This window comes from Anas acuta, chromosome 5 (genome assembly GCF_963932015.1).
Source record: "Anas acuta chromosome 5, bAnaAcu1.1, whole genome shotgun sequence".
Taxonomy (NCBI): domain Eukaryota; kingdom Metazoa; phylum Chordata; class Aves; order Anseriformes; family Anatidae; genus Anas; species Anas acuta.
Genome location: NC_088983.1, coordinates 5,873,738 through 5,891,479, shown reverse-complemented (window position 1 = coordinate 5,891,479; position 17,742 = coordinate 5,873,738). Strand labels below are relative to the sequence as shown.

Genomic DNA, 17,742 nt, shown 5'->3' with positions numbered 1-17,742 from the left:
AACTTAAGTGTTAAAAATCTTCTAATTTCGGAGCCAAAAACACAGATACGTTCAACCTCAGTTCCCCATGCTGATGGTGTGTATGGGACCCACTGTCTCTGTGTTGCTGTCCATTTCCTTATTAAAAGCATAAAGTTAATATAATATGGCTAAAATAAAAATATTTAATAAATTAGTAAAGCCTGCCAGAAATCTGAAAAGGCAAACAAGCTGGGTGAATATAAAGCATTTATTTTCCCAGTTTTTGCTGAGTACCATGTGGCCATGGCTTACGTGTGACACCCCTGTGAGGCTGCTTTTTAGTTTCCTGATGGGGAAACTGAGGCAGAGTCAGCATCTTCCCTGGGGCAGGAGTGCCAGGGCTGGTGTTAACATTCAGCCAGCAGTGTGCTGAATTACTGCAGAGAACTTTTTCACAAATTGTCCCATAAACCTGCTGTCTCACCCCCTGAGTCCTGATGTATGCAGCGTTTTGGGCAGCGTTTGCAGCCCGCATGTCCCAGCCCAGGAGCTGTGCGCAGCATCCCACCATAGCAGGGCTCGGTGCACGGGGTGTGGGTGCTCTGCTATTTCTTGCTGTTTCTGGAATAGTTTCTGGGGAAAAAAATAGCAAAATGGGGGTTGCTTAGATGGGATCGGGTCGCTTTGATGGGATCGGTTCCTGCTTTTGGTTTTCTCCTGCTTGCTCCGAGACCTCACCCAGCCAGGCAGGGGAGAGGGGCACCAACACCTGGGGGTAGACAGGGAAATTTGGCCCTCCCCAAAAAAATGAAGAAAACACCAGATTTCATCACTCCCAAGAAATTTCTGGAACATGAATAGTCACAACCGTGCAGCCGTATAGGAAACGGTGCCCCCCCCCATACCCCCCCGCCTCCACCCACCCCGAATTTGTTTTTATTTCTCTGCCGTCAGGTTGCCTTAACCATTTCGATGGCTCGGGAGGCTAAGCCGCCGAGCCAGCGCCAGCTTTTGATTTGAAAGGGGACCGCATCCCCTTTTTCAAAGGAGCCTGCTCCCTAGGGCAACCACATCACACCGCTGATTTGCTGCAGTGGAGACCGCAGCGCGTACAATATGCCCTCCCCCCTCCGCCTGTGCTGCTTACAGCATCAGTCCGGAGCCGAGCGGGGAGACGGGAGCGATACCCGCTAACCCAACCCATGCTGGGGAATGCCTGACTGCTAACAACGCAGTGCCTCCGACCGCAGCACCGGCCCTTCCCCAACCCTCCGAGATGCAAGCCAGCGCCGACTCCACCAAGATGGACTGTCTTTGGAGCAACTGGAAATGTCAGGGTATTATATCTGTTCGAGTGTTGCATGCTAGAAGGACTGCATGGCAGAGGAGGCAAAGGCAGGATCCATCCATTTTTTGCATTGTTCACCTGTGGGCCTGTGCATGCTGTTTTATCTCCCTCCCCGCGAAGCTTTTATTTGGGGGTAATTTAAGAAGGAAAGGACGAAAAAGCCCTTAATTGTGTCGTTTGAATGTATTTCTCCCATCTCCAGCTGTCTCGCCCTGAAAGCATCCAGGATACAGGACCTTCCTTCCCACCTCACAGCTCATTTCCCAAGCATCCACCCTTGCCGTTAGCGGTGTCATTCCTCACCCCGGAGTCTCTGGCAGGATTTTCAGACCTTTCGGGCTTTAGGAGAGCCGGGCGATGGTGAATTTGTGCCGGCTGGGGCTGGCGAGGGTTTGAGGTGGTTGCGTTGGGTGCCTCGGTGCCTCCTGCCCACGGACACACCCATGGCCAGGGCTTAGCCTAGCGTCGACACAAAGAAAACGCAGCCCCGGCGAGACGTGCGATAGCACCGCGGCATCGCCACCCGCCTCGTACTTTGCTGTAGAGTTGCTTTTTTTTTTTTTTTTTAAAAAAAAAGCCTTTATTGTGCTTTCAAGCACTCCTCTGAGCCCCCTTCATGGGTAAAAATATTGCGATGCTGTGGTCTGCTGCCGCGTAGGCGAGGGGAACAATAGCATCTCCCTTTTGGGTTTATTTTCAGCTTCTTTGGAGCGGGTCGGTGGCTGCGCTGGGTGGGGCTGGCTACCTTCCGGGGCGCCTCGGACAGCTTTTCAGCCATTTTTAGTCGGCTTCACACTTCCCAGCTAGCATCCAGCCTTTGTTTTGATAAAAGACAGTCTCTGTGACGCTGCTCGGTGGGCAGATTAGAGGGAGAAAGGCTAGCGGCTGATCCTGCCGGGCAGCCTGCTCTCTGCTTTGGGCAGGATTTGTTGGAATGTATTTTATAATTTTAAGGTGCGTGTTTACACTGAATAGATGGGATATGATGCTCACAGCAGGGTTCCTGTGAGAGAGACTCTGTAGCATCATCCAGGATGCTTGCAGGCGTAGTTTCATTAAGGCAGCGACATGTAACCGAAGGCAGAAAACCTTCCTAAGGTGGTTTGGGGCGGGAGGAGGCAGGGGGAGACAGACATTCAGACCCTTGTCTCTAGGGATCTTGATATTTTTGCAGTCTTAATTTGGTTATGGTCTGAGGTGTTTTGTTTTTTTTCAGGAAAACGAGTAGCAGGAAAGTAAACAGATGCACCTGTTAAATGCCAGCCTGCGGCAGCTCGGGCTTTCCATACCTTAATCAAGGGCCAGGGTTTTCTATAGGATTGTGTGATTCCTTAAGCTTATACAGGAGAGCTACAGCCAAACTTGGGAGCCTTTTCATCTGAGATTCAAACATGAACTTCCTTGTTAGATGGGGTTCTGTTTTTTGTTTGTTTTGTTTCCAAAAAGGCTAAGTATTTTGCTGATCCTTCTAAAAATATTAATTTGCTGAGTCAGGTTATTGAACCACCTGTATTTAGAGGCAGACTGAATCTGTTCCTTTTTTAGCAGAAAAAAATATTTACTCACAAGGTTAAAAAAGGGGGGATGACAAAGGGTGTGCTGCTATTGTTTAATTAATAATTAATAATCAATAATAATAGTAGTCTTTCTCTCCTTCTGTGTTCTGTTGGAAATCAAGAGGCAGATTTGCTGGAAATTATATGACACAATCTGACCCATGCTGATTTATAAAAAAAAAAAATCTGAAAAAAAAACGCAGCTGAAATAAATCACTTGCCTCACTTCCACATCATTTGCATATCTTTCTTTTTCTTGGGTGGTGCTTTATGCTTTAAAAATGATCCTGCAGAATACACAAAATAGACAGAGTGTTATTTCTGCCACTGAAATTCTTTGATCAGTCCGAGATAAAATAGAAGAAATTTAAAATTCAGGGGAATGAAGACTAAAGGCTCAATGCACTGATTCTTTTAATATCTGTTATTCACGTACTCTCCGGCTCAACCTAGAATATCAGTTTCATGAAAATCTGGAATTGTATAATTTTGCCAAGTTCATTATCAATGGAATTATGGTTCCTCCCTGAAAACTCTGGAATATGGCTGTGAATGTAACAGATGCAGTCCCAGACCTCAGTAAATACTGAGCATATTTTTACTGAAATTATGGAAATAAAATGTTGAGGTTAACATAAGCTTTAATTAATAAACAATCATGCCTGCGACTAGCTATATCACTGGTTTGCCCTTATACAACTGAAAATTGGTGTAAAATTTGGTAGGGGTCTTGAGAAGCTGCAGGGATGCTTGGTGAGGCTTTGGCTTTGCCCCACTGAATCTACATATCATTACTCTCCTCTAAACGAAGCAACTAGTGCTGCTAAATACATTTAAAAGATTGCAATGTGTTTTAGCGACCCATGCATCAAGTAAAGCATGATGTGTCAATGGTAGATCATGACACAGCCCCTCGGGGAGACTGGGAGAGTAAATCGCCCCTGCTGGGCATCTGCTTCATTCAAAATATTGTCACGGGAGGCTTTGGGGAATGGCAGCTGCCTTCCACACCCATCTTTTCGCACTGCTAGGCGGTGCATTTGAAGTAGGCCGGGATGGAGCCAAGCATGAGGCATGGGTGTGCGGAGAAATGTCTCCAGCTGGGCACGCTGGTTGGCCTGGACCTTCACACAGCAATGTCATGGTGCCCGGCTCACTGAGGGGAGCTGTGGGATGAGGTGGGCCTCTGGGCTCGGGAGGCTGGAGCAGGTCTCCTTGCCTAGGGACTAGGCCCAGCTCCACAGGCCTCAGCCCCATGCCTTGCTGGAGAGGTTTCTCTAGATTTACAAAGGTCTTGGCACTCCAGCTCATTGAAGCTACTTGGTGCCAGTTCAGTTGTCCCCACGAGTATTTCCTCTTCCACTGTTTCTCCTACATATCAGCTTTTGGGTGGCCTGCCTAAGTGCCACGCTTGTTCCTGTAGTGTCACCACCCTGCAAGATGTATTAGGAAAGAAAATCTCAAAAGATCAAGAGAAAAAGGCCTGTGAACTGCTCATAGGAATGATCCTAAATATTATCTGCATTATGATATAAACTAATGTGGAGAAGGACTGCAGATTTCATCACATCCACCTAGCTGACGTAACTCCTCTGGAACTGGAGTTGTTGAGTAGTGTTGTTTTTTTTTGACAGCTGTTTCCAGAGAACCGGCTTCCTTTCTTGATTGATATACCGACTGCTTTCTAAAGGGTGCCAAGAAGCTCCACCAGCTTTTCATGGCAACAATCCCCACTTCTAGAGTGACAAAGAAGTTCAATAGCAATCATACGGATGCGTGCTATTAATGTATAATCTTATTGACAGTTCTGAAGTCTGTTTAATTATAGCTATCACCATGAAAGCATAATTTCAGCCAATCGGTACCTTCATACTGTCAGTGCTTTCCTGAAAGTATGGTGGGCTAAACTTGTAAAGTATTGTGGGATCACCTTGTTTAGCTCAAATGAGTGCTTCTTCTTTGCAGCAGCTAAAGATCTGTCCCAGAAGTTGGTTCTTTTGTTGGACCTTGGTAAAGCTAAAATATTGGAATGAATTTATCATTTGATGTAACCAATTTTCACAAAAAAACAGAACTAAATTGTGAGTAATTGACTTCCTGATTTCACAGCTGATTTCCTGTGAAATTTGAATGAAATTTGTCAATCTTTTTTCCACTTTCAGATTCGCTTTCATTTTTTTTCATCAGTCCTTCCTCAGGCACACTCCTGTTGCTAGCAACAGGACTGCAAGATCGAGAGCTTCAGTCTAGAGGATAAACTCTCTTAGATGTGAGCTTCATGCCAACCATCCCAACAAAAACCTTGACTGAGGTGGTATCAAAAGTGAGATTTCAATAGCTCTGCCAAAACATGTTCTGTACACATCCTGTGTCATGTCATGTCTGAGTGTATTGTTTGTTTTTTTTTTTCTTTTAAGAATAGATAAACAATATTCTTCCATTGCCTTAACAAGGAGAAAATTCCCCTAAATTAAGATTATTTTAATATGTTCCTTATGGAGTAATTTAAGCTCTATGAAGAAGGTGATGATAGGGCAGTAGCTGAAGGAAGCTGACGTAGGTGGAGGTGCTTTTGCTTTCACCAGGTCTCTAGAAAGTTTAACAGTGAGTTTGATGGAGCTGTTTTGGCATCAGAAGGGATAATCTCTCCATGTCATTCTCATGACTGAAGTAGGTCTGAGACACTGATTTTCTGCAGTTTTTCAAATGTTTTGGTAGAGTTAGAAAGGGTCTGGTTCTGTTATTTTGGTCCAGGAGCATCTCAAAACAATCTTAACATTTCCATAGCATCATGCGCATTCAGAGAGTGCATTCAAGGACTCTGCTTGGTCTCCTTGTTCTCTGCTCTCTTAAGGTAAGAGCAATAACATCCTTCATGGAAGCTGGCAAAGGCAAGTAGTGATATGGTTTGAAGAGCAGGAGGTGTGTGAAGGAGGCTTTCTCTTGCCTCTGGGTTAAATACTGCTCTCGATCCTCTCTCACGTGAAGATAATAACAAGTCACAGAAGACTCATGTGAGGAGAGGTTGCAGGGCTGATTTCTTTATTGCCAGCCTTGTTGTGCTTTCTTCTGTTTACCCAAGCCCAGCCTGGTGCCTTATTTAAGGCCAGAAATCCTTATTTTTTTGCTCACATAAGGTAATCCTAATCTTGCAGATGGAGGAGGATATGACCTGGAGGGCATCTCGTATCAAGAATTTCCTTTTTCCTGGTCCTATCCCATCTCCAGGTCTTCTTTCATCAGGAACTGGGGAGCAAGAAGGTCTAAACTTTCAGGTTGAGTTTTGGAGCAGAGAGGTGATAAAGCCACGCTGAGAATGGGAAGTTCATGGACAAAATGTGTACAAGAGGTAGAAGTATGGAGAGATCGCTCAAGACTGGCGATAAAGACTGAGGAGAGAGGCCTCATAAAACAGCACAAATACTCTGTCTTGGCTCTGCTGTTAATCACAGCAGTCTCCTGAAGGCACCAGGCTGCTCAGTAAATGTTGTATCCATCTGTATTACATTTGAATCAGATCTGTCATGGGGAGCAGAGCAAGGGCCACGTTGGATCCTCCAGTGGGGAGAAGAGGGAAAGCCTGGCTCTGCAGCCTGTGGTGAAAGCTGCAAAATGACATTTCTTTCAGCATGAGCAATATTTACTTCAATTCAAAGACTCATCTCCAGCAGTCCCATTTGTTAACAAATATTGTTACAACAATGCTATAAACAAGACTGCCCTTCTTAAATTGGCTTTCCCAGGCTTTTCACTGCCACTAGGCCTGAGACATGAATCATGAAGTGCCTCTATATTACACTGCACCATATACAGAATTGAAGGCTGCATGTAGGCAGCTTTTTCTTACTTCTCATTAATACTAACATTACATAAAGAACGAAGCTGTACAACCCATTGATTTTACCTCCTAAGGAGGCCCAGTGGGGCCTCAATTGTAGGGAGGGCAGCTTGATCACATCCAAGGGCATATTAGTATGCTGAAAGCATCTAACCTTTATTCGATCCTCAAGGTCCATGGGCCTCATTTGAAGGCTGGACACAAGGTTTTTGCACACACTTTTTATACTTACTACCATATGAATGCTGCTTCATGCATGCTTATTTTTCATGCAGTTGTTGCCGTGAGGAACAACTTGCAAAGTCAGAAGGAGAGAATAAAGATTTTCAGAGGAAGACAGGGAGAAGCTGTGGAAGATGCAAATTGCCCAGCCTGTGCACAATTAATCTTCATGGATTTTCATCTTAAATTGCTCGCTTCAAGACATGGAATGAAAAGATCCTTGTTTCTCTTACAACAGTATTTTTCAAAAACATAATCATGCAGAAGTCTGAGGGAAGGAGGGCATCTCAGCTACAGGTTGGTTTGGATTTGGCTTCTCTAGAATCATCTCCCAGGAGCAGCTGCCCCACACCACGATGCTTCTGGGGACCACATAAACCACAACAGCCCAACCCTCACTGTTTCCACCAGAAGGGATTCAGAAGCATCACTTCTTAGGCTGCCTCAGCCGTCTCAAGCCTTCCGTCCCTTGCCTTCAGCACTGCCCTATCCAGCCCCCAAGTCTCTCTGCTGGCTTTTGTGATGCCAAATATCCAAACGTTTTCAGCTGAAAACTGTGATGTGAGCTGGGTGAGCTTTCAGGCACCATACTGGCAAGCAGTTCCTTGCTGGCACAAGCATTGCACACTGCTGGTTACTTATATTTTGAGAGGTTACTTGTAATTTGCCTCACAAACACTGGCTGCTCATACCCACAGGTGGCTGCTTGTATCAAAGAGTTTTATCTTTGTGCATCATTAGTCCAGGGGATGGCCCCAAATGGAGAAGTCCAATTCATTTAATGAGATGGAATTATACCATGAATTGTAGCTGAGATGCTGCTTGGCATCCTTAAAAGATTTTTCTTTCAGATCCAAGGCTACTTGACTAACATTTTACAAAATCTGCTGTCAGTTAAAAAAAAAAAAATATATGGACAGGCAATGCTTTCAGATAAATAGCTCGTCAAAATGCATTTCTCCAGAAACACTCTTCAAAGACGGTTGCAGTGACCTGCATCTGTCTGCAACGTTGCTTTCTTAGAGATTGCTGGCAAGTCCCCCATAATAAATACAAAGACTTTTGAGTCTGAGACCGTTCTGGCAAAACCCAGAGTCCTTTTATACCTCCACAAATGAGCCAGAGCTCTGGTGCATTGTGCTGGAAAGAGAGCAAAGTGACCGAAGGAGGGACTCTGCTTCCCTCCTTCCAGGAGGTTGAAGGGAGATCATGGAAAGCTACAACCGAACAGCTTCTGCATGTTAATGGGCATGCCCAGGACTTTAGAGTTGGGATTTTCAAAAAAGAAGGTTTTGAATGAAACAGAGGCTGATTTCAGTGCCTGTTGTCCAAACCCCTGTTTGCAAATACTCGCTGCGAGCCGAAGGTGCTCTGAAGTCGGCGTTTTGGCTGTCAGAAATGTGTCTTGCTTAGCCAGACAGATTGACCCCCTGTCCAATTGCATGCACATCACATATCGACAGGCTCACATGGCACCAGCCTCCTGCTTCATGCATATTCAGCGTGCATCACTCAGAATCATGCCATTGTAGTTGAGGACAGGCACACGCACGCACGCACGCACACAGTCTGCAACATGCCCAAGGCTTGCAGGACCTTTGCCTGCACCAGGACCTTTTATTCTTTCCCTGTGGGCCAATTTTTCACTAAGGATTGACCAAAGCATCTAATTATTACTTCATTAATTCATGCCCTCTCCTCTGATTTCCCTGGGGACCGATGTCCCTGTGTGAGAGCTGGACTCGGAGCCTGTTGCAGCCTGGCTGAGCAGAGAGGTGGGTGTAGATGAGCAGCTCCAGCTCAGCTCACACTCGATGTGTTCCCCATGCACTGGGGAAGCCAGCCTGAGCCTGGGTGGTCAGTAATTTGGCATACGTAGGGATGAACAGGCAGCTGCCCTCTCTTAAAGACTCAGGCCACCGTTTGTATGTCCCAAGCTGTTGAGGGGAGTAAACCCATGGGGCCAGCAAGTGTTCGAGGTCACCATTTGCTTCCTGAGTCAGCTTTATATGAACATAGGATGAGATGAAACATGACACAGACACATAAATGTGGCTGACAACTTCACCTTTCATTTTCATCCTCATTCAGAACAAACACTGGGGTGTGGAGGAGGTTGATGTATCCAGTCTTGGGCTCACCTGATGGTGAAGAAGATTTCTCATTGCTTTGCCTCTTGGCATCTGTTGACAATGCCAGACACCGATGGGACAGGTATTACCTTGGCACCAGGGCAGCTGTGTAAGAACCCTTAAGCCCCTATCTCCCTCCTCCTGGGGTTTCCCACCTAGCAGTTGGCATGTTGTTTTTTTTCCATGCACATGGGAATACTCGATTCAGGTCTAAAAGATCCAGGATCCCTCCCTCCCAGGTCTTGTTTGGCTGGTGAAAGAGGCCAGCTGCCTTTCATCTCCTCTCTCAGGCATGCACACAGCCCCAGAACTGTGTCATTTGGCCTCTCTCCATCTCACTTGGAGTGGTGGCGAGGCTTTCCTTGCTGCAGCTTAGTAAAAACCCCAGTCACCTCACAGCAGGAAAGGGGCAGGTTGCAGGATATATACACACACAGACAAGTCTCTCTTGGGTCATTCAGCACCTTCCCTGCCAAGAGGAATGAGAAAATGCAATTTAGAAAATCTCCCGGTCTGAGGGGATGTGAGGCAGAAGATCCTAGAAAGAAGGTGAAAGTGCTTAGTTGCACATTTTGAGTCTTATCGGCAATTGGTAATAACTCGGGAAACTCCACTGAAATGGCCTGCTGGAATTTTGTGGCTCAGCTCTCATTTGTTTGCCTGTCTACTGCCTTTGTGCTCGGTGCGTGACCTTTTGGTTTCATCAGCGGATGCTATTCCACATACAGCACCCTGAGCTGGCTCACCTGTGCTCACTTCATTTAACACGAATGTATTTTGTGGCATAAAATTTAAGTGCCTCAAAATGTGAGATTTGCATAAATTTCCAATGCTGTCTTCTGACAGGAATTTTTAAGCATAAAAATGATGAAGCTGTGAATAATACCTCCTGTCCAAATGCTCGCGGGTGAAAGCACACCAGTTGCCATGCTGTGCTGCAGAATTTTGCAGCATCCTCGCTGAAAAAGAGTATGAAGAGTGGTAAACACCACACACTTGTCATCTGGATGCCATTTTGTAAGGATGCTTTGCAAGCCCTGCTCTCCAACCTGCAACCCTGCAAGCAACCTGTGGAGCTCCAGCTGCCTGTGTGGACACAGCTGGGTCTGCTCCACATCTCCGTGGTGTGGGTGCATGTCCTAGGCTGTAAGTGCATTTTTGGAGCACCCATGCCCTGCAGTATGGGCAGGATGGAGACATGGCCATATGACTGGAAAGGCTCTGGCATGGTCGCTATTTTATGTACTCACACCCAGGACCCCACCATGTACCACCCATCTCGTTGTGTGCACTTGTGATCACAGGTCCAGGGCTGAGCACTGACACGTAGAAATATCAGAGTTATTATATTGTGTCTATGGATGCAGATTGTAGTAGGACGTGAACGTTGCATGAAGGGACCAGAGTTCAGGAACGCAACAGCAATTTCTGCACTCAAGCCCATTACTTTGAAAAGCAATGCTAATATGTGTAATAGTAATGAGTAATGGCTCATTGACTCAAGGGAAACAGGCAGTGGTGACTCACAGTTTCTGGAGATTAGATGATACGAACTACTACGCTGGATTAATTTTGCTTCTTTCTGTGTTTGTGAATTTTCTTTTGACAGATTGCATTTTTCCTGAATTTACTCTTTGTTCAGAATTATTTGACAAGTGGCATCTTTGAAATCTGTTTGGCTGGTGTTGAGCTCAAGCTGTTCATGAGGACAGTGTGTGAAATTAGCGCTGCCTTGTTTAGATTGTCATGAGCCTGTTCTTCAGCTGGCTGAAAAGCCTGCTTAGAAACGGGTTATTGGTGCAAATGCATTAAATTTACCTTTGTGGACTGGACATTCTATGATCATGTCTTAACACTTTGCTTTTATAGTGCCTATTCCTTCAGTAGGATAGTTCGCTGGAGTGGCTAGGATAAGTTATACAACTGGAATAATGGTCAAAATGAACTCTTTTGCAAATGCTGGAAAATGTTTTTCTACACTTGCTTTGTTCTAACTAACACCTCCCCTGTATCTAGACAAGGAAAGTTATCAACAAAATAGAAAAGCTTTTAAAATATTTCTGAAATGTTCAGATTTGCAGCAGCAAGAAGAATTATTCCTCATTTTAAGGTCCCATATGTTCCTTACCCATGTAACTAAACGGTTTCCTACACATATAACTATTAAGAGGTGGCAAAATCAGGAGTTTTTTCCTTTCTCATAACTTCAGAAATAACAAAATTATATTGTCATAAGTTTGAATGGGAAACTGGTTTATTATGGCTAACCCCAAACTATCTCATTCATCAACAACCAAAACTTGAACATGTTTTTATCCAGAAGTGGAAAAAAATTGGCATTTGGACTTGTGACCAAACAAATAATAACAATTCAGAATTTTAATGTACGATAGGAACTTATTTTAGATGGACAGTAGGTAAATGCAAGTTGGGGTGCAAATTTCCATGCAACCCTACCAACAACACAAACCCCAGTTTGCATTTGCCTTGCCCTTGCAAGATTACCACCGTGCTATGATTGGGGATAATCATCCACTTTTAACACAAGTGCATGAAATACAAGGATTTCAAGCAGGTGATCGATCCTCATTTCCTCCATGCATCCCTGAAGTCAGGAAATTCAGGAAATTCAGACGTGAGCAGGACCATCTCCTCCTTTTCTCGTCCAGCGAAGGACCCGAGCATCGCAGCGGCCTTGATGCCCTCCCAGCTCCTGCCTTTAACATGTTGATCTTCTCTCCCCAGCTATCGATCTGTTGTACTGGCGCGACATCAAGCAGACAGGGATCGTGTTCGGCAGCCTCCTCTTGCTGCTCTTCTCCCTGACCCAGTTCAGCGTCGTCAGCGTCGTGGCCTACCTGGCCCTCGCCGGCCTCTCGGCCACCATTAGCTTCAGAATCTACAAATCGGTCCTACAGGCCGTGCAGAAGACGGACGAGGGCCATCCCTTCAAGTGAGTGCTTTGTAGTTGTGGAGGATCCATTCCTTGTGGCAATGCACGTTTCTTCAGCTGCTGCTTTTATACCAGATAAAATCCTTGCTCATAACAGAGGAAATATTTTGTGCTGCTGTCCAGAGTCTCAAGAGCTGTACGGCAATATTGGCTTAGATTCTGGGGGGAAAAAAAAGAAAAAAAAAGAAAAAAGAAAAAAAAGAAAAAAAGAAAAAAAAAAAGAACAATTACAAAAGCAATCATCCTCTGAGACACAGGCTTTTTTTTTTTTTTCTTGAAAGTCAAAAATCATAAAAATTATAAGCAAATGGAGAAAAGGAGTTTCACTAGAGCTACTGATAATACAGTATCTCTGCAAGTAGAAGGAGAATCGCTTCAGGGCATGCTTTATTGGGCAAGTAGGGGAACTGTTTATATCTTTTCTCCAGCCCTGCTAGGCCGTGATGGTGCTGGTTAAGCTTTCCCCACCCTCTGCAGGGTCTGGGCTGTTTGCCCCCACAGTAGTGCTTTCTCCTCTGCTGTGCCAATGAGCAGTGACCTGTGAACCAGGTCAGCTTTGTGGGGAATCGCCCCAGCTAGGATTTGTAATCCCCTTTGGGAATAATAAAGAGAGAGAGCATCCAAACTGGGCTCTGTGTGTGGACAGGGCATGGCTGCAAGGAAACAGCCCCAGCACAGAAATTGCCCAGGGAGACAGGTCGTGCACGGCAAAAATGGTGTGTACTGGTGGCTCTGTGCCCGCAGGAAGGGGACACATTGCTCCAGCTGCAAGGAAATAAGGGCTGGGGAGGAGGGAGTGATGGGGAGACAGGTATGAGTGTGCAAGGCGGGTGAACCTGGCTGGGTTTGTAACCAGACCCGTGTTTCTGGCAGAGCCTACTTGGATATGGAAATGAATCTCTCACAGGACCAGATCCAGAAGTACACAGACTGTCTCCAGCTATACGTCAACAGCACAGTCAAAGAGCTGAGGAGACTCTTTCTCGTTCAGGACCTCGTGGATTCTTTAAAAGTAGGATTGCTTTAAATATTTTTAACCCCTCTCTGGAGGATCAATTTACATTTCAAAGTGCTGCTTCCCTTGTTGACACTGTCCTTATAAAACCTAGTTTTGCGTAGCTCCAGATATCAAAGTTGTTCTCCTACTTGGTTTCCAATCTGCTCGCTTCCAGTACCTCAGAGGTTTGGCAATCTGCAGTTGAAGTTATTTATCCGTAATACAGGAGTTACAAAAGGTGCAGGACCAGCTTAATGCCACTGCAGGTCTGGAAGCATCTCTGTTTTGTGCTCTCTATGACCTTGCCACAAAATGGTGTGTTCCCCTCTAATCCCTTTGGCAGTCTGGCTTTCCTCTAATGGTGGCCTTTCCTGCTGTGGAGGAATGCCCTCTTTCCCTCCCTGCTGAGATAGCAATTTATTTTCAGCCTTACATCCAAACAGGTGTTCTCCAGAGCAAAGGGATGATCATTAAGGGAGCAGACATGGGTTAGGCTGCTAAATTACAAAAGGTTTTTAGAAAAATGTGCCCATCTCCCAGCCCTCAAGGCTTTTCAGTCACTGGGATTATCACTGTGGGGTTGTGATTAACTTGTGTGGGATGACCCTTGCCTTCATCAAAATTAGATGCAGGATCCTAAATGTATGCAATTAAACACTAAATATACAGGAAAGCTCAGCTAAGAGAGTATGAAGCAGTGATCTGCAGGAGGGAAAATGGGTTTAGACACTCAGAAAAAGTACCTAGTTCTTAATGTGCCTTACTTAACAAGTCCCTTTACACATTAAAAAAGGCTAATGTGCCATTATGTTAGCTAGTTAAGTGAACTCATTTCTTCTTACACTGACACTGGAGGTGATGTAATGATCTGTCCTTAATTTAGTTTGCAGTACTAATGTGGCTGCTGACTTATGTGGGAGCCCTCTTCAATGGCCTGACTCTTCTGATAATGGGTAAAAATTATCATTTCTTTTTAAATCTATTTTTAACTCTAATTCCATGGTGATTTTTACGTAGGCAAAACAACCTCTCTTTGTTGTGCCTTCCCCACAGTTAAACCATCAGCTCGTATTTTCTCTTATTCATTATTCCTATTCTGTTGTCTGTCCTGCTAGAACCAATTTGCATTTTACGGTTGTGCAGCTACTGGTCCCAGAGAACTGGGAAAATCCGTATTTGGGAGGTTTGAGCAAAGTTCATTTTTAATAGGAAGATCCCTGGTGGATCAGCTGACCAAGTGGCATGATACGTGTTTGTCCCTGCTCAAAGTAGGTCTCTTCTCTGGAGGGATCTGATCAGCAGGAATTTAACACTGTGCTCTTTTTCTCCTCAGCTGTGGTGTCTATGTTTACTCTCCCTGTTGTATATGACAAGTACCAGGTAAGTCCACCCGCAGCTTTGCAGTCCGGGTGCATGGGTGGTTGTACATTCTGGGTGCCTCACTGACTTTGTCTCCTTTTGCTCCTTGCAGGCACAGATTGATCAATACTTGGGACTTGTGCGGACCCACATAAACACTGTTGTGGCAAAGTGAGTTCAAATGTCCTGCTGTGAGGTTGTGGTATGCCGGGGTGGCTAAGAGCTGAGTGGTCCTGGGGACAACGTGTCCCATGAAGGATGTCCTCCCCAGCTCCTGGCATGCAGGAGCCTGCAAGAGGGTAAATCCGTGGAGGAATACAGTCCTCCTCAGATAAGTGTAGGTTGAGGCAGAGCTGTGATCCTGCATCCTTCTCTCCCCTCCCCTGCCCTGAGGGATGAGGATGGAGCAGCCCAAACAGGGTCTGATGTCTGTACCAGACTGGACCCCAAGAAATGTGTTAACTCTTCCTCACTGACTGCCCCAGCCTCCCTGTGTGCATGCAGGGATGCAGTTCATTAGAGATAATAATAATGTTAATAAACAAAGTGGGAATTAGAACAGCACCCTGTTAGAGGAAACAAATATCTGGAATCACCGTGACCTTGAGTGTCGCAAACCATCACAGAATGGTCAGAACTGTATGAAATTGTTGATGCAGTCTGCTCTGGGGCCTAATGCATTGCCTAGCAAAAGCTTTTGTGGGATCCATAAGAGGAGAGTGAGGGTCTAAGCATAATTCTTAACACTTGGGAATAACTGAAGCAGGATGGATGGACTGAAGGGTGGATCTATACATCTCAGCAGCTTGAACACATGGCTCTGCAACAGTTGACTGAACAACAGGTGCCCAGTGGAAGGCTACAGGATGGTGAGGGAAAGAGAGCAAGTGGCCCACATGGAGATGCTGAGGAAACTGGGCTTGTTTTGCCTGGCAGAGTGGGAGCTAAGTGGTTATTGCATAGCAACCTGTAATTACTTGATGGGAAGTTACAAGAGGATGGAGCAAAACTCAGCAGAGGCAAAAGTTATAGCAAGAAGCAACAGCACAAATCTAGCTTGGAAAGTTGATGCTGGACATTTGGAGAAACTTCTTCTTTCAGAGGTTAATATAGCACTAGAGCAGGCTGCCCAGGGAGGTGCCAGAACTTCCTTCCCTGGAGGTTTTCAAGATGTAGCAAGACAAAGCCATGGCCAAATTAATCTAGCATTGGCGATAGTCCTGCCTCAGGTAGGAGACTGATTCAAAGGCTTCCAGGGGACATTTCCAGACTGTATTTTTGCAATGTTGCAAACCCATAGCCTTAGGCAGGACTAAAAGTCTGTACTGATTAAAAAAAAATAATTAAAACTTCTTTTCTGGCTTCCAGTAGACAATAGCCCACAGTAGGATAAAAAAAAGGGTGGGAGAATACCACTGAGGATATCCCATGAAAAAATGGGGAATTTACAACTCATGGCCCCTAGGAGCACATGGATGGACATCATCTCTATTTCTTACTAGACCGTAGCCCACCTGTTGCAACAACACACAAAACAGAAGTCAATAAAATTACCCTTTACTAAGACTCCAAGTGGGGATCCATTGGAATGGAATAGCTGCCTGACCATATAAACCTTTTTTTTTTTTCCTTATTTTCTAGGATTCAGGCTAAAATCCCAGGTGCTAAGAGAAAGGCAGAGTAAAGCAGACATCAAGAATTCATCAGCTACAGTAGTGAATAATGGGGGAATCTGGAGTGAAACAGCTCTGTTCTTACACTTTACTGCAAAATTATTGTTCTTTTTTTTTCTCGACACCATAATATTAGAAGGATAAAACTCGGAAGCAGTGCTTTTCCCCTGCTGCTTCTGCACTTAGAATATTTGCAATCACTTGTGTCAAGCACTAAAGTATAGTAAAGAGAAAAGTGTACTAGATGTGGTTTTTTGTGTTGCTTATAAAGTGCATGATGGTGAGAGCCTAAATAATATTGACCTTTTTTATTTTATTTTTTTAGTGTTTTTCCTTCTTCTATTGGCATTGCTTCTATAACTTTTAATGTTATATGTGGCTAGGGGCTTTCCTGCTTAGCGCACTGATGCAATAGTTAAAATTGCTTCTACGTCACTGGGTTGCTGGTTGGATTCATCTTTATTAACTATATAGAATTGTAGACTGATGTTTTAGTGTTTTCCAGCACAAATAAAATAAACAGTAATCGGTACTTATGGTAATCAGTTTTGTATAACTCCAAAAAAACGAAAACAAAACCCAGTACTTTTGTCGTAAGGGATTGACAGGCTGATTTAATGTATGGTAACTGGAAAGTTCCAGCTTGTTAAATTTATTACAATTTGTATTACATTCTCTGTAGTTCCTAATGGACTTAATTATGGACTCTGAATATTTGCACTTATGTACTTGATACCGAATGCAGAAATAAATGTTACTAAATGTAAAAAGTTCTCCCTCTTGTTGCCAATGGGATTCTCTTGACGTTTGCAAACTGAACACATCCACACACGCCTTGCCTCAGAAAATGGTTCAGTCTAACATGATCGTCTGCATTACATAGCTTATTCATCAGTTTCACATCTTGATAAGTAAATAACAGAAATTTTAAAAAGATCTTAGTACATCTTAGGAAAAGTTCTAAGCCCAGAGGCTGAGAACTGAAATAAAGATTTGCTCTTGTACAAAGGTGAAGGCTTTTAAATGTCAGCATCTGTATAAAGTTCTTCAAAACAAATAGATTGGTTAAGTGCTGAATGATTTTCCAATTTGTAGAACATACCAGTGGAAAATCTTTTATTCTCTCTCTCTCTTTTTTTTTTTTTTAATAAAAATGTGAACATCAAAACCTTTTCCACCAAATTGCATTTATTTTCTAACACCAAAGTGAAGCTCTTATGCAGAACATTTTTTTTTTCCACCAAGAACTAGATCCTTAAACATTTATCTGAACTTTCTGAATTGAAATCTCTTGCATTTCTTCATGTAATTCACCTTCATCTGTTCCACATGGGTATAGTGACATTTGTCCTAGGTCGGGCTGCCTTGTTATTTGGCCATGTACAAGTGTATAACAAAAATGCTTAACAGGAGGTGGCAGAAACATTGGTTTAGCCGCAGGCTAGTTGATTCTTGTGATGTGTCTCAGATGCCCTTTCTTTCATTTAAGTTTTATATTTAAACATTCTTCTTTGCTCTTATTTGAACACCTCAGTGTGACACCTGTTGCTTTTGAACAAATGGAATTTGTTTGTTTTAGTGTGTGTATTTTGCAGGCAGGACTTAAAATTCAACACCTGTCCCAAGCTTTAACTGCCTCTTACAGTTCCCTACTAGTGCATTCAAGTGGACAACATATATCCTGTATCTCTCAGGAGATAATT

The 17,742-nt window shown here is 44.2% G+C and overlaps 1 protein-coding gene across 3 annotated transcripts in view; it reads left to right on the top strand.

Annotated features, from left to right (window-relative positions):
- The window catches only part of RTN1 (reticulon 1), a 98,643-nt gene extending 81,831 nt beyond the window's left edge, over nt 1–16,812 (top strand). For 2 of the 3 annotated variants that reach the window (XM_068682454.1, XM_068682455.1), the window contains exons 4-9: nt 11,803–12,010; nt 12,884–13,022; nt 13,891–13,960; nt 14,341–14,387; nt 14,479–14,537; nt 16,008–16,812. In XM_068682454.1, the coding sequence (XP_068538555.1) occupies nt 11,803–12,010; nt 12,884–13,022; nt 13,891–13,960; nt 14,341–14,387; nt 14,479–14,537; nt 16,008–16,050 (566 nt within the window). In that variant the 3' untranslated portion in view covers nt 16,051–16,812. Of the gene's footprint in view, nt 1–916; nt 1,299–11,802; nt 12,011–12,883; nt 13,023–13,890; nt 13,961–14,340; nt 14,388–14,478; nt 14,538–16,007 lie in introns of those variants that run through there. The other variant, XM_068682456.1, reaches the window with a different exon arrangement.
- Nucleotides 16,813–17,742: the final 930 nt, after the last annotated feature.